At 41.6% G+C, this 17,487-nt stretch overlaps 1 protein-coding gene across 2 annotated transcripts in view; it reads left to right on the top strand.

The window, feature by feature from the left end:
* The first annotated feature begins 343 nt into the window (after positions 1–343).
* Positions 344–17,487, top strand: part of opn4a (opsin 4a (melanopsin)) — a 42,882-nt gene continuing 25,738 nt past the window's right edge. Inside the window, exon 1 of one of the 2 annotated variants that reach the window (XM_010870243.3) lies at positions 344–675. In XM_010870243.3, the coding sequence (XP_010868545.3) occupies positions 508–675 (168 nt within the window). In that variant the 5' untranslated portion in view covers positions 344–507. Of the gene's footprint in view, positions 676–16,523; positions 16,618–17,487 lie in introns of those variants that run through there. The other variant, XM_034292587.1, reaches the window with a different exon arrangement.

The following is a 17,487-nucleotide window of genomic DNA, read 5'->3' as shown; positions in this document are numbered from 1 at the left end:
ATAAAGCAGAAACAAACAGTCACTGTCAGAATTCAACCACTTTTGTTTAATTACAAAACCAGAGAGCAATGGAAAAAACAAACTGCCTCCGCAATATTCCATGACCACATTTTCAAAATCACGAAATTTGAATGTCTTTGGCCAGGACCTCCTCGAAAAACTAATGCAAGCAACATATTTCAGTTTTTAAACATGTGGGGAGTGGCAACTCGATCCGAGTGAGTACTTGAAGAAAAAAGAGGTTGTGTACGCCTCTCTCATTCACCGGTATTAGGATATATAAGTATTAATAATTGCTATTTGCGTGTTCAGACGCGCCAGCTTCTGTAACTACATCTGCTTTTCCAAACTGATTTTCCAGACACTGGGTCACTGACTACTAATTTTAAGACCCATAATCTATGTAGACTAGACTGTAGTCAATTGAACTTTAAATCGAAAATCGTTAACTTCCCAAAGCACATTTTCACTGTAGATCAAAGGGAGAAGTTGTCATATCACCTTGGTATGAGCAGCGCCGGGGGAGCGATGAGCGGTTCCCTGCGCTCGGGTCGGAAAGGCGTATCGTGTCTGATACAGGACCAGAATTGCACGCGCTTTGTGGATACACTCTCCTGGAACCACACCGTGATCAATGAGTACGGACTGGAGGACGTGCCATCTGCAACCCCCTCTGTAAGTGTTTCACTTGTTCTTTCTGCCCTTTTCATGATGCCCTTTCGTTCCTTATATTAGCGTAATTAGTAAAACATGCTAGGAAATGAACAGTCGAACTTATTTGATCATCCATGAAGAAAACGCGTTATTTTTAGGATGGTTTTAATAATTTGCTTATAAATATGCTTGTAATATATATGTATAACAAATTGTAGACTAAGCTGTTCCTAATGCCAAAATGTATTCTTATGAATTGAATATTGTAATAATTACATTACTGCAGCTATAATTTCTGAATGACATTGGTTCGTCCCAAGAATAGATGAAGTAGATAAATAATGCATTGCCATACACAATGAATAGAAGGGATGTCAAATTACTGGTAATACCGCAAGCAAAAACATCGATGACAATTGCCCTCACCAAAAAACTTAAATCGACCTCCAATACTTGTTGTTCTGATCCGCAGGGCAAATGTTATTTATGGTTTGATTGTACTGTACAACATGGCATCTTCTGATTTAGACTTGATTTAGAGCTCTACATACTTTCCAGGAGATGGAGCTCTTTTGCAATGATGTCCTTCATGCACTTTAGGGTTACTGTAATGTGTACATGTACACCATACCAAAGAGAGCAATGGCATTTCCTATTTACTGTGGTACCTCAAGCCTCCAACAGTACAGTTTCCAGGTCCAACTGATACTATGACCTAACAATCATCGCTGGATGTGATTACAGAAACTAACGTAAAAGTGTAGGACTAGTGCTTTAACAAGGTATGTTGTGTTGGCAGCCCGAATATTTACGTTACTTTTTTAAATAGTTTTGGTACTATTTTCACAAGAATCTGGTGATATTTCAAAAAATCTTAGTACGGAACTCCAAACTGATCACACAGCTAGACTAATATTAAAAATAAATAATTGTGCTTTTATTTGGTTTGTAAACACCTTTCATTGATCCGACATGTTTCTTAAAGAGTAGGCTAAATTGATTAAGTCATTAAAACACATCATAATATAATCCTCTACATTTTGTAATTACGACGATCATTTAATCCAAGCGCAAAAACAAATGATAATCAGAAAAGCTGAAGGTAATCGGATACAGTACATTACACTGTTTTCTCATTCCTCAGTAGGTTGGAGTGTGTGCAGTGGCGAAAATCTTATATTAACTTTGGAGGGGACAATTTCATGAAATGTTCTCAAGTGCAATTATTCAAGGGGCACCAAAAGTTGCGCTGTAATACCGTTTTGGTATGCGTCATCGGTTTGCTCGCTACTGTAGCTCTGCAAATTCAGCTATTGTGTGTGTGAACCCTACCAACATAAAACAAACGTACTGGATTAACCTCACATTAGCTACATGCATTCAGTACCTTTCAGGCGGTAGACACAAACACTGTAACCTTGCCAACTAAGGAACACTAGATACACTGCATTGCAAGCTTCTCTCATTGACTCGAAATCAAACAACTGCAAACACTGGTTGATGTTACTGCAGCTTGCTAGCAAATGTCAGCTAACCACTAGCTGACATGAAGTGTGACCTGTAATTAAATGTAGTGAAAATGAAGGCTGGTGACGGTTATGTGTTTTATTGTATTGAGTGGTAGAAGTAAAGAAATGTCTAACATATACTTTGTTTGAACTACTTACTGAAAGTCAAGCACCAATGACTGACTCTATCAGGTTCCTCCCCCAGCACTGTACCTGCACAATGTGCCGCTGCTCAGGGCTGGGGGGAGGGCAGTGGATCAAACAATTGTGAGGCAAAGAGTAGGAGGTTGCAAACTTAAGAAACTTAAAAACGCGCGACAATTAGCAAAGGTGATTTAATTGCGTCATATTAATATTATTGAAATTACATAGTTATGTTTACAGTGATATATTGGGCAAATCATAGTTTTCCCCAGGATGGGGGGGTCATGTTTCACCCATCCCCCCCGGGATTTCAACCTATGGATGTATGGGGGCAGGTTTCGGGTCAGAAAATTATCGATTGGTCCAAAACCATAACTGAACCGCCATTGCACAATGGAATCTAACGTTGTCCAACACAATGACCCCTTCACACTGACCGACCAGCACAATGTCATTGAGGAACTCAATGAGGTGTGCCATTTTGTAGGACCCAAGAAGTTACTGCAACCCCATTGTTGGCTACAGCAGCACATATTGTAAGAGTTAAGAATGTATCATAAGCTCACTCTACAGATATTTTGAAAGGTCATTGATGGAGTTCTCAAGCTGATACCTTTTGTACAGCTCCAACAGTTGGAATGTTGTCAAGGAGGGAGGTCACATTTGTTGCAAAGCAGAGGGCCAGAGTTCACGCACAGTGTGGGATGAAATGAACTGTCTGGGAGGAAGAAATGCTGTTAACAACAACACATTTAATGTCGGTTTCACACACATTATGTCGGTTTCACACACAAGCCTGCTTCATCAACAAATATGTACTTGTGGTGCTTCATTGCAGCATTAAGCTACATCACCCTCTAAAACAGATCATGTTTACAGTTGATTGATATTTTGAATTACTGGCTACTGTATACCATACTGTATAAAATGTGCTTGAACTATAAGTATTACAGTAATCTTACAGTAAATTGTTTTTTACCTGAACATAAATACAGTAATCTCAAGTAGTATTGGCAACCTTCATGAAATTGGGTAAAATGTTATGCAAAAAATAAGCAACGCAAAACAATGAGTCATAATATGTGCTCAAACAAAGGGGGCTGCTTTTATTACAACTCCATTCTCTAACACATGTGGATCCTCTTCTTGGGTGATTTGCAATTGTTCCAGACTTCTGAAACTTTTGGATTATTGCCCTGACTGTGCTTAGTGGTGTTTTGAACTCTTTATGTCAGGGCCGCTCAATTCTATTCCATCTTGGAGGTTGGAGAGCTTCCATCCTGGACGTTGAATCTTACAAGACAATCTTACTAACTCTAATTTAGCAAACCATATTCTAATAATTAGCTGGATATGAAGTGAAATCAGGTTAGTCACAACTGGGTTTGGAGAGAACCTCCAGGATGGTTGTTCCATAGGAACAAGTTTCTGTGTAGGTCAACAACAATTAGTCTCCTTTCTGTTGAAAGGTCTTTGGTTTTCCCCATAGTGATGGATGGCAAAGGGATTTCACATGCGTGCAACATATTTATACCTCAGGGAAAAAGGATCAGGTGAAAGGCATCAATACAGTTCCTGGAGACTGAGACCAATTTCTAAGCATAGCATTTCACAACAGATGCCACTTTGTTTATTCTTTAGGAGTGCCAAAACATTAAAACTATGTTTATTCCACTCAATAAATGTTTTGTGTTTGAGAAGTTATTGTGTTGAAAGTATTCGGCTTTCTAAGGATAATGAGCACAAAAAGACTCAAAGTTTTTACTGAATATCAAGGTCAACTGACATTAGCCAAACAACACCTGGCTGGAAAAAACAACAACTGGAACAATGTGCTCTGGCCAGATGACTCAAAGATATTTGGAGAAAACACTGCCTTTGAAGAACCTCATAACAACCATAAAGCACGTAGGTGGTGGAATTATGCTTTGGGGCTGCTTTGCTGCTCGCCCTTATGGAGTCAACCATGAATTCCATATTGAATCATAGAATTCTTGAGGAATTCTTGCCATCTATCAAAAAAGATGAACTGATATGGATCTTGCAACAGGAAAATGATCCATATTACACAAGTGAAGCTTAAACAGAATGACTAGAAGGAAGAAATGGGGGGTTATGGAATGGCCAAGTTAAAACCCAGATGTCAATCAAAATGCTGTAAGGGGACTTGAAGCAGATAGCGTATGCATGAGAGCTCAAACCTGATACAGTTGAATAAGTACTGTAAAGGACAGTGGGCAAGAAGTTTTAAGTCAGCTTTTAAAGGAATGGAACAGGTGTAGAGCTGCTTTTCCCCTGTAGCTGCTCCCAGCAGGCCCACATTAAGATCATGCCACTTAGAGGAGTTTATCAACAAGCTGTGATACATGTCACAATAGACTTAATTCCTGTGGATCAAATTCAACTTGTGTAATAAATGAAGCTATGGCAGCATAGCATAAACACATTTCCAGTGCTTATGCAACATTTGAATTTAAAATGAAAAGTACATTATATAACATTTTAGAATATTATTTCTATGATGAAACAAACCGCTTTTGGCAAGAGAAGTGACAGGTTTGCAAAAGATTATGCTATTGACATACCATCAGTTGTCTGATAGAAACAATCCATCCAGAAGCTAGACTGTTTCTTACACATTTAGAAATGTTGCGGCCTCCTTGATGCTTTGTTAAACTTTTTGAGTAATTGATCATTCCATTCTTCGCAAAATTGTCTTGTAAGATCCAACCTCAAATGCCAGTTGGATTAGACGAGTCTGTGTTCTTTGAAATAATGGTTTAATTGTAGTCTATAGTTACTTAAGACCTTAAAGACAAACAAATCAAATGATTCACCTTTTTGTAATTCATCCATTTTAGACAATTTTATCTAAGTTGATAACAACACAGTAGATGATCTGGTGCTGTGGGCGGCTGGTGACGCTGTGGAGTAGAATGTTGCATGCTAATAGGGATGATTAGTATGCTAATGACGCTAAATGCTGTTAGCTCTAGCAGATATTGGGGGCTGAAACACCTGGTGGTTCTAGTATTAATGGAAACTCAATCAAACCTACCCATAGCCACCTTACATGCACACAAGCTCACACACACTCCACAGGCATGCTCCTTCTGTTGCACTGACAGATTTTGGTATAACTATAATTTGAACTTTTTATAATTTGTAACAGTTTAAAAAATATATATATTTGTTACATGACTGTAATACTGCGATGGCTAACACTTCTCCTGAGGGGTCTAAGCCCTATTTGGCCCTTCCTTGGCACCAGTCCTGATTGTATAGTACAGTAACATGACGTAACGCAACGTAACATCATATGAATTTAGCTGATTTACTTCCAGATTTACTTATACTAAGTTGCATATATTGCATATTACAGTGAGACCAGGTTAGCCTGTGTCCTGCCTAGTGTAGTGTCTGCTTGGCTATCATCATGCCCCATTAAATATTCATGTCAAATTTCCATGTGCTTGGCTTTTGCCCAGAGTCACTGTTTGTGGGTAAAGATATATTTATTAAGGACTCAAGACCCAACAGGACACCTAGAGTGTAAACAGTTTGGTGGATGCTGTATTTATATTGCGCTCTTCAACTGAATCCACTTTAAGATCCTTATTGGTTATTTATGATTGAGTCACTATGTCTTCATTGCATTCTTTCACTCTCTCTTATTCTATCTCTTCCTCTCTTTCGCTGTCCTTATCTGTGTCTTTCATACTAATTTCTGTGGGGTTTTTTTTACATTCTGATGGCATTTCCCTGTGTTTTTAGTCTGTCACTTAGAAGACAGCTGTGAGAAATTGCATTCAGATAAAGGGATGTCTGAGATCACAATTACACAGAACATTTTGTTTACCTCAGTCCAAAAAAGGAACATTCTGTGGAGGCAAGGTGGCTTTGTGGTCAAGGGCATTTGGCCTATAAAGTTGCTGATTCTAATCCCCAAGACAACAACAAGGTGAAAAAAATTGTTGTTCTATCAATAAGCAAGGCAATTAACAATGATTGCTCACAGATTATTGCTGCAAAAAATAATGTGTTCTTAGCAGACTCACCTGGTATAGTCAATACAAAGACTCATGACATGCACTGTTTTGTGCTCCCTGACAAGTCTTTTTCCCTCTTGATCTCATGAGCTGATGTGCGTTCCCTCAAGACTGATGATTTTACGTTATATGTTTATGGTTACTGCTAGTTACAGATTTTGAGGCAAAAAGAAATCCATAAATATCATTAGAAGTAGGTAGCCATACTTAGGTAGAATTATTTTGTTGAGTTGGAGTAGATCATTTTAAATTTACATTTGTCAGCATAATTTCTTTGCTTTGAGCAATATGTGGATTCTTGAGCAATAAGGGGCAGCTATGCACTCAGAGTAATGCACTATTTCATTCAGATTGTAAGTACATTTGATTACTAATATAAAATGGGATAAATCCAAATACGGTACAAATGTTGATATTATGTGATGGACCTCCATCTTTTAAAAATTTTGTGTTTTAAACATAAATAATTGTCAATAATACAGTCGTTATTGATAGATAAACCAAGAACCAAGTAAGTAAATTCATGGCCAAAAATGACACAAATGTAAATTTTCTGAGTCTGCTGCCTCAGTTTTTATGATGACAATTTGCATATACTCCAGAATGTTATGAAGAGTGATCAGATGAATTGCAATTAATTGCAAAGTCCCTCTTTGCCACGAAAATGAACTTCCCAAAAGAAGAAGGCTTCAGGACACTGAAGAAAGTCCAGCAAGCATCAAAACCGTCTCCTAAAGTTGATTCAGCCTTTCCAGAATAATGGAGCACCTTGCCATAAGGCAAAAGTGATAACTAAGTTGCTCAGGAACAAAACATTGACATTTTGGGTCCATGGCCAGGAAACTCCCCAGACCTTAATCCTATTGAGAACTTGTGGTCAATCCTCAAGAGGTGGTTGGACAAACAAAACCCCACAAATTCTGACAAACTCCAAGCTTTTATTATGCAAGAATGAGCTGCCATCAGTCAGGATGTGGCCCAGAAGATAATTGACAGCATGCCAGGGTGGATTGCAGGGGTCTTGAAAAAGAAGTGTAACACTGCAAATATTGACTCTTTGTATAAACTTAATATCATTGTCAATAAATGCCTTTGACAATTATGAAATGCTTGTAATTATACTTCAGTATACCATAGTAACATCTGACAAAAATATTTAAAAACACTGAAGCAGCAGACTTTGGAAATTAACGACTGTAGTATACCTGCACCTCTGATGATTCAAAATCATGTCACAATAAGGACGCTTGAGTTCCATATCTTTTTGCCTTAAGTGTTGCTTCTAATGGTAAGAGAATTTAATGATGAAAAGCTAACAATGTTTGTGGGTTACTTATTAAATATATATTTTAACCAAGTACTGTATATTTTTTACGTAAAGCCAACAGCTAGTGTTTAACTACGAAACAAAAACATTCTCAAATAGTCAGTCAGTGTGCAATAGTGGCAGTTGATAATTCCAATTTATTAATTGCATGGGAATGAGATAATTAGTAAAAAGGACATGCATTGTTCTAAATTAAGTTTGTTGCAGTCGCACCTCATATACCCCCCTCGTCAGTTCCCAAAATGTAGTCTTCTGCTCAAGATACATGCAAGAAAAATATGTTGTCACACAAACATGAAACATGCACAAACATGCTCTGACTAGGCCACTCAAGGACATTCACCTTCTTGTCCTTCAGCCACTGTATGGTTGCTTTGTTGGCGTGCTTTTGGTCATTGTCATGTTGAAACGTGAACCATCTCCCCTTTTTCAACTTCCTGGCAGAGGACTTCCTCTCCCAAGGGAGTCCAAGTGGTGGAGCGCTGGCGATATTCTTTAATACAATTAGTACAATCACAGATAAATTGCCAATTAGCTTGACTTGTGACCTGGAACGTGATTGGTTTTTCCTGAAGTTTGCCATTGCAATTCTATGGGGGTGTTCACTTATCCAAGTTTTACGGTTTTGGTTTGAAATACATTTTCAGACTTAAAAAAATGAATAATTATCTTCATTATTGTTTGTAATTATGTGTAAATAAACGAGTGTGACACAATTCTTCTACAGCGTTATGAGAGTCTGATCAACAACAACAAGTGTTTAATTGCAGTGAATTTGCTCAATCAGTCAGGAGTGTAAGGGGTCCATCACCTTTTCACAGGGGGGCATTGGCTATTGCATAACTTGGTTTAGGAGTCCAGGATTTATAATGACTGGAAAGTGGTGGTCTCAGTACTTTCATTGACCACTTTGAGGCAATATTTTATAGAAAATGTTCAGTAGCTGTTAAAGTGCAAACCCATAGTGTACCTCGTTCCCTACCTTGCTATGATTCTGGATATTGTGATTACCTATATCTATTCTGTCATAGAGATGAACTGAAGTTTGTAGCGGTGTCCATGACAGAAATCTATATTTAGGTACCCACTGCCAGCTGTATGGTTTAGCAATACATTGAATGTCCAAATACAATTGTTGTAATCCTACTATCCAATCAAACCTTTTGAGCAGTTCACTTATTATGCAATATTTTAGTTGTAAATACTTTCTGTTAAGGAAAACATTTGTTGAGAAATAAGAATTATACCTAGATTAAGCACAACATTTATTACAGTCATTTTTGTTTTGGAACCAAGGCTGCATCATTTTCATCTGTACTTAGAGAATTATTTGTGTTTCTTGTTAAACAACATCTCTTTCTCTTAGCAACTGTATTAGCAAATGTATTAACTTAAACATAAAATAATCTTGTTTTGCTTATCTTTAAAGATGTCAATCATTTCAACCACCGTTGGTTTGGTTTAGGAACGTTTTTATTTATTGATTGGCAAATATGAATTGCCCCTTCTGCTCTCCTTCCAGCTCACAATATCTCTTCCCGGCTATTGTTATCGTATCACAACACAGAACTGCAACAAATCCCATCTCATTAAAAAAAAACATCTGCATGCCACTGCACATTTCCAGAATGTGTTTGTTTGTCTGAGAATTCTGGGATTCATGGGTTTGATTCTGACCACATACACTCACCTAAAGGATTATTAGGAACACCTGTTCAATTTCTCATGAATGCAATTATCTAATCAACCAATCACATGGCAGTTGCTTCAATGCATTTAGGGGTGTGGTCCTGGTCAAGACAATCTCCTGAACTCCAAACTGAATGTCAGAATGGGAAAGAAAGGTGATTTAAGCAATTTTGAGTGTGGCATGGTTGTTGGTGTATTTCACAATCTGCTCAGTTACTGGGATTTTCACGCACAACCATTTCTAGGGTTTATAAAAATAATGGTGTGAAAAGGGAAAAACATCCAGTATGTGGCAGTCCTGTGGGCGACAATGCCTTGTTGATGCTAGAGGTCAAAGGAGAATGGGCCGACTGATTCAAGCTGGTAGAAGAGCAACTTTGACTGAAATAACCACTCGTTACAACCGAAATATGCAGCAAAGCATTTGTGAAGCCACAACACGCACAACCTTGAGGCAGATGGGCTACAACAGCAGAAGACCCCACCGGGTACCACTCATCTCCACTACAAATAAGAAAATGAGGCTACAATTTGCACGAGCTCACCAAAATTGGACAGTTGAAGACTGGAAGAATGTTGCCTGGTCTGATGAGTATCGATTTCTGTTGAGACATTCAGATGGTAGAGTCAGAATTTGGCATAAACAGAATGAAAACATGGATCCATCATGCCTTGTAATCACTGTGCAGGCTGGTGGTGGTGGTGTAATGGTGTGGGGGATGTTTTCTTGGCACACTTTAGGCCCCTTAGTGCCAATTGGGCATTGTTTAAACGCCACGGCCTACCTGAGCATTGTTTCTGACCATGTCCATCCCTTTTTGACCACCATGTACCCATCCTCTGATGGCTACTTCCAGCTGGATAATGCACCATGTCACAAAGCTCGAATCATTTCAAATTGGTTTCTTGAACATGACAATGAGTTCACTGTACTGGAATGGCCCCCACAGTCACCAGATCTCAACCCAATAGAGCATCTAAGAGGGATGTGGTGGAACGGGAGCTTCGTGCCCTGGATGCGCATCCCACAAATCAACTGCAAGATGCTATCCTATCAATATGGGCCAACATTTTTAAAGAATGCTTTCAGCACCTTGTTGAATCAATGCCACGTAGAATTAAGGCAGTTCTGAAGGCGAAAGGGGGTCAAACACAGTATTAGTATGGTGTTCCTAATAATCCTTTAGGTGAGTGTATGTTTAAACTGTTGTTAATTGTTACAGACTGAAACTGTGTCGCTGTGTTCAAGGGTACTGCACCCCGGAACCTTTATTAAGTAACCCAGGTGCCCCCCCTGGGATGTTAAGAGGGTTACCCCACCAGAATGACTTGTGCTACTTCAGAGTGCTCCTACCTGTGTATGTGAGCTGATGCAGACGTTAAGTAAAGTCAGTTAACCGTTCAAAGTGTGCGTGCATTCTTAACCATCTAAGGTTATAACACTGGCGACGAGGATTAAAACCAAGTTAGGTCGGAGAAGTTTCCGTGTTGTTTAGGCATGGCTACTGTGGGTTCACTTAGTGAATATGTCGAGTCGGACGGTGTCTGGATTGAATACGTCGAGAGACTGGAGCACTTTTTCCTGGCGAATGACATTACGGGAGAGGACAAGAAACGCTCCATCCTCCTCAGTGTGTGCGGGGCAAAGACGTATACCCTGATACGCAACCTGGCTACGCCGCGTAGCCCAGGTGGTATTGGGTTTGAGGAGCTGGTGAAGATGGTGCAAGACCACCACAACCCGAAGCCGTCTGTAATTGTTCAGCGCTTCAAGTTTCATACTCATGTCCGTGGGCCAGGAGTTTCGGTGGCTGCGTTTGTGGCGGAGCTGAGACAGTTATCGCAGCACTGTGAGTTTGGAGCGGCCCTGGAGGACATGCTGCGCGACAGGTTAGTCTGTGGCATAAGTGACGACGGCATCCAACGCCGGTTGTTGGGAGAAGCTACGCTCACGTTCAAGAAGGCATTGGAGATCGCACAAGCAATGGAAACAGCAGCCAATAATACTAAAGACATCCAACAGGCCAACGGGGGTGTGCAGCAACGCGCCGTTCATCGTGTGTTCGAGGAGAAAACAGGCAAGCCAGTGAAGTCAGTTGAATGTTACCGGTGCGGAGGAGCGCATTTTGCTAATGACTGTGGCTTTAAAGACACTGCATGTCATAACTGTAAGAAAAAGGGGCACATTGCAAAGAAGTGCAGAGCTGCTAAGAATAAACAGAGAAAGGATTGGGGGAAATCTAGGCCCAATATGAACACACATCACCTGGAGAGTGAGGAGGCTGAGGAACAGGTTTCCTTTAACATGTTCAACCTCATCGACCTCAGCGAGCCCCGAGCTGAGCCCATCGGTGCAACACTGCAGTTAAATGGAAAGAAGCTGGAAATGGAGGTAGACACAGGCGCCTCAGCATTAGTGATTAGTCAAGCTACCTACCTCAAGTTGTGGCGCTCAGAGGAAGCGCCTGCACTCAAAGGGACTAATGTCAGACTGAGGACCTATACGGGTGAGTGCATTCCACTTCTTGGATCTATAGAAGTTAACATTGTGTACCAAGGGCAGAAAGCTACAGCAAGGCTGTTTGTGGTCAAGGGAGAGGGGCCAAGTTTGCTTGGTCGTGACATCCTGCGGAAAGTTCACCTGAACTGGGGGGAAATCAAGCATGTGGGAGTGATTGAAGACATCCTAGAAAAGTATGCAGATGTTTTTAAAGATGAGCTGGGCACCCTCCATGGCACAACTGTAAAACTATGTGTAGACCCCAACGCACAACCACGCTTCTTCAGACCTTGCCCAGTGCCATATGCCATGAAAGCCAAGGTGGAGGCAGAGCTGGAGAGGCTCCAGCAGCTAGGTGTCGTTGAGCCTATTGAGTTTTCAGACTGGGCAGCCCCGATTGTGCCAGTTTTGAAAGAGGATGGTAAGGTACGCCCCCCTCTATCAGCTACTGCATAAAGACAGCTCATGGAAGTGGCAGCAAGCACAAGAGGCAGCATTCCAGCAGGTAAAGGAGCTGTTACACTCTGATCGACTGCTGGTGCACTTTGATCCAGGCAAAGATGTCATCCTGTCCTGTGATGCTTCGCCCTATGGTGTGGGGGCGGTCCTTTCGCACCAGATGGAGGACGATTCTGAAAAGCCTATTGGATATGTGTCACGCACTCTCACTTCAGCAGAAAAAGGGTACTCACAGTTAGAGAAAGAGGGACTAGCTGTGGTTTTTGCTGTGAAACGGTTTCACCAGTACCTGTATGGTCGTCCCTTTACTATCTATACAGACCATAAGCCCCTTATGGGTCTGTTCAGTGAGTCAAAAGGCATCCCGTCCATGGCGTCGGCTAGAGTACAGCGCTGGGCACTAACCCTCTCAGCGTATCAGTACAAAATAGTGTACAAAGCGGGCAGCGAAAATGCCAATGCTGATGCCTTTAGCAGACTCCCTCTTCCCGACACACCAAACCAAACTTTCCTTCCCCCAGAGACTGTGTTCATGTTAGACAGGCTGTCTAACACTCCAGTGACATCAAAGCAAGTCAAAATGTGGACTGAAAGAGACCCAGTGTTATCTCAAGTTAAGAGATGGGTGATGCAGGGCTGGCCAGCAGCTGTTGAGCAAGAGGTGTTTAAGCCCTATTCCAAGCGTCAGCTAGAGCTAAGTGTCCAGGATGGCTGTCTCCTCTGGGGATCCAGAGTGATTGTTCCACCCCCAGGGCAGGCACAGGTGATCGACGAGCTGCATGACGCCCACCCTGGCGTGTCCCGGATGAAGAGCCTTGCCAGATCATTTGTGTGGTGGCCGGGGATGGACAGTGCTCTAGAAGAAAAGGTAAAGGCATGTACACAATGTCAAAGTAACCAAAAGATGCCAGCACCTGCCCCGCTCCACCCATGGGAGTGGCCTGGTCGTCCGTGGTCAAGGCTCCACCTGGATTTTGCGGGTCCATTTACGGGTCACATGTTCCTAGTGCTGGTAGATGCCCATTCTAAGTGGCTGGACGCACACATCATGTCAAACATTACTGCCTCAGTCACCATAGAAAAGCTCAGGAGCATCTTTGCTACTCACGGGTTGCCAGATACTGTTGTGACAGACAATGGTCCCACTTTCACCAGTGAGTTGTTCCAGGAGTTTATAGAGAAAAATGGTATCCGACATGTCCGCACGGCTCCCTATCATCCGGCCTCCAATGGCTTAGCAGAACGAGCCGTTGAGACCCTGAAAGATGGTCTACGGAAGATGTCAGGACAGACACTGGAAACTAAGCTTTCCCGTTTCTTATTCCAATATAGGATCACCCCCCACACAACCACAGGCGTCTCCCCAGCAGAAATGTTAATGGGGAGGAAGCCCAAATCTCATCTGGATCTGCTCCACCCAGACGTCGGACCGAGAGTTATTCGTTCGCAGGAAGAGCAGAAAGGGAGGCGAGACCAACATGCTAAAGAGAGGTTTTTTAAGCCTGGGGACTGTGTGTTTGTCAAGAACTTTGCTCAGGGACAGCCCTGGCTGCCAGGGCTCATCAGCCGCCAGACGGGACCGGTGTCCTTCACGGTGGATTTGTTGGATGGACGGCAGATCCGCAGGCACCAGGATCACCTGCGTGCTCGCCGTGGGGCTGAAGGGGAGTGTGTTACACGCAAGGACAGTGTGGAGAGCCCTGAGGCTGTTTTTGACGTGCCAGTAGCACCGCAGCAAACTGATGGACTGTCTGTGCAAAGTGAGTCTGTACAGGTTGACCAGCCTGTCTGTACACCAAACTTGGCTGGGAGTACACAACCTGCTACAGGACCTGTTGGTCCCACAGTGGGACTGAGGAGATCTAAGAGGCAGCACAAGCCTCCAGATAGACTGACATGTTAAACGGTCCAAAAGCTAGGACAAAATGTTAAATGTTAAGGTATTAAAGCAAAGCATTTGGTAGATGGTTGTTTAAGATTGTTTTAAAAATATATTGCAAGACACATTTCTGTAAGTTAGAAAAAGGACCTGATTTGCATAGTTGTATTTGTGTACATTATGTTTTCACTTAAAGGGGGAGAAGTGTTACAGACTGAAACTGTGTCGCTGTGTTTAAGGGTACTGCACCCCGGAACCTTTATTAATTAACCCAGGTGCCCCCCCTGGGATGTTAAGAGGGTTACCCAACCAGAATGACTTGTGCTACTTCAGAGTGCTCCTACCTGTGTATGTGAGCTGATGCAGACGTTAAGTAAAGTCAGTTAACCGTTCAAAGTGTGCGAGCATTCTAAACCATCTAAGGTTATAACATTAATCTTTTTTATTTTTGAGAGAAGTCACCTGGGTAATATAGACAAAAAAGGGCTCAAGCATAGCAATGTTTATTTAATTTTTTTAAAGAGCTCTTAAATTATGTACCCATCCCTTCTTATACTTAAATGAATCAAAGATGAAGGAAATACCATGTCCATCTGAAAACATCTGGCAACTCTGCCTCTCATATTTGGACAATATGGCTCCATAGTTACATTCTAAATATAAATATAGGCACTTCCATTCTAGTGGCTTTCCAGCAGTTTCCTATGTGCCAGCAGTGGGGGGGGTCAGGATATATGGGTGGTGGGTGGATGGTGTGTGTGTGTGGTGTTTGTGTGTGTGTGTTTGTTTGTTTGTTTGTGTGTGTTTATGTGTGTACTGGGGCTATGTCTGCCTTGTTTGATTTCTTGTTAAAAGTAGAAGCACCCATCCTCAGCGTATTTGCAATTGTATATTTGTTTTGCTGCTTTTAATTAATCATATTTGAAAACTGTCCAGGTTTTTGACACTCCGGCAAACACACATTGCAGTTGGGCTCAGAGAGCAAGAGATACATTTACAAAACAGGATAAAGCTAAGTCCACGAGATGTGAACGTCATCTCTTCCCTGGCCAATGTGTAGCCTGGAATACTGTACGTCTGGGAAGCAGAGATATGAGTCAGCCTCTGGCCCAGAAACATTTTAAACAGTGGTTTCCTCGATCCAGACCTCCAGGTTAGAGGCATGGATGCCCACTGAATAATGGAGTGGTGGAACCCCACAGACACACACTGTTCTCATGATTCTACTATTGAAACAGATGATTCACCTGTCAGACTATGTGCCATCCATTTCCAGAATGAAAGGCATGTCTCCATCGGTGTCTGGGTTTATCTCCTCTGTCCGTAGTCTGATATTGGTTCCCTGCACATGTAACATCCGCTCTGTAGTTCTGCATGTTAGTTTATAGAAACACGCATCAAATGAAGTGTGCCCTGGCACCTTAACGCTGTAGAAACTGATTTGCCTGAAATCCTCAGAATGCAAAAGGAATAGTAGAATTGCTTGAAATTATATGCCTTTTCAGTTTGTTTTTCTGTCCTTTCCTCGTTGGAGAGAGAATTAGCGTCAACAATACGTTCCTGGCTGCTGGTTGGGGGGGTGTCTGGTGTGTGCACTGCTTGGACGGATCACTTTTTTCCTTTTTCTCTCGCTTAATAGAAATTGAAGTGTTGTGAAAAATGCCTCCCAGAAGGACATAAATGTGTGGAAAAAAGTGAGAACAGGCTCTTCCAAAAAGGGGTAGGACTGTTTCAGATTAGCCCTATTCTGTGAAGATTGGGCTATGTGGCTTTATCTGTTTACAGATAGTTACAGTCCCACTTTCACAGACAAGGGAATGTAGAGAGTAGCAAGGACAGGTCAGACATTATGTGTTATTTGTATTGTCTACAAATAAATACATAGTGCTTCTAAAGCAAAAGTCAACCTCCTTTACAGAGAGTCTTGGCCAAATGTGTTGGCACACTATTCAAATAATACACCTCTTTTTTATGTTGAAAAATCACATTTTGTATCTACACTTTTTCTGAATAATTGACTAATTATTAGCTTATTTTGCAAATGTATCCTAAAATAGCCCAGACAATATTGGAAACCTCACTGAAGTAATTAGAAATTATTACTTCAAACTTTAAGCCTGACTGTATCTCAGTGTTTGGACATGTTTTTTTGAAGATTCCTTTTGAATTTGGGAAACTTTGTTTTATGGAGATGAATGCAGTAGTTTGCAATGGATGATTCACTTCCATAATAAAGAACAAAACCTAAACAACTGTTTGACAGATCAGGATCAGTTTAAAGGAGTTGGGCTTGACGTGTCTCCACTATCCACAGATGACTGTAGCAGAAGCTACAAAGAAGGTGAACAGCGCTGACCTTGTTGAGTCTTCAAGAGAAGGTCTTCTGGACAGCTGAGACAGGTTAACAGGTACCAGAATGATGGCAGAAGGAATTAGTTTTTTAGGCAGGAAAGTGGGGAAAGACAGAAAAAAATCTGCCGTGATTCAAACCCGTGCTTGAGCACAAAGTTTGTGTTTCCTTTGTCCTTTGACAAATGGGGATATTTTCCCTTTTGGATGGCTGCTTCATAAATGAATACAGATGAGTTTATCACTGGGCTAGTCTAGATTTTATTCAAATGACTTCCATTTTTAGAAGACCATTGGAATCCTCATGTGGAGGAGCCGGGGCGACAGCGTCCCAGTCACTCACATGGCTCTTCTGCTCATTACCACCCACTAAGGAGATTATATTAAAACTCTTTCGTAAGGACGTCCCTTTCTGTGACATAGTTTTCTGGTCCCCTGGACATCCTTACGACCTTCCACGCTTGCTGGGAAGGCACTGATGGCAAGCTCTGATATGGACACCTGGTCATTACTATCCTAAAAAAGGAGACCTGAACTGTAAATCAGCCGCCGTTTCCTTCTGCAAGTTTTGAAGTGCAGCATTACAGTCATCACTGGCTCTGTTCAATTCATTATGACTTTATTATTAATCCCCTCAGGGGCAATTATTATGGTTAGAGAGCACAAGACCACAATTACATCCTCCACCAGCCAGACGGACAGAGCCATCTGCCTACTAGACTTTATAGGTGTGATGAAGCATTAAACGGGAATGATTGAGACAATGAGGTAATCGATGTTGTCTTAAAAGTGATTCAACGACTAAGAGACTGTGAGCCTAATGAAGCAAGTTCTGGTGTGCGAGGTCCAGTATGATGGTGCAATCTGTCACTCACGTAGAAGGCAAACCGCATTAAACATGCATGCACACGCACGCACAAGTGCAGGTG

The sequence above is a fragment of the Esox lucius genome, chromosome 6, assembly GCF_011004845.1.
Source record: "Esox lucius isolate fEsoLuc1 chromosome 6, fEsoLuc1.pri, whole genome shotgun sequence".
Lineage (NCBI taxonomy): Eukaryota > Metazoa > Chordata > Actinopteri > Esociformes > Esocidae > Esox > Esox lucius.
Note: the sequence above shows the minus strand (reverse complement) of the source record. Positions and strands in the feature narration are given on the sequence as shown.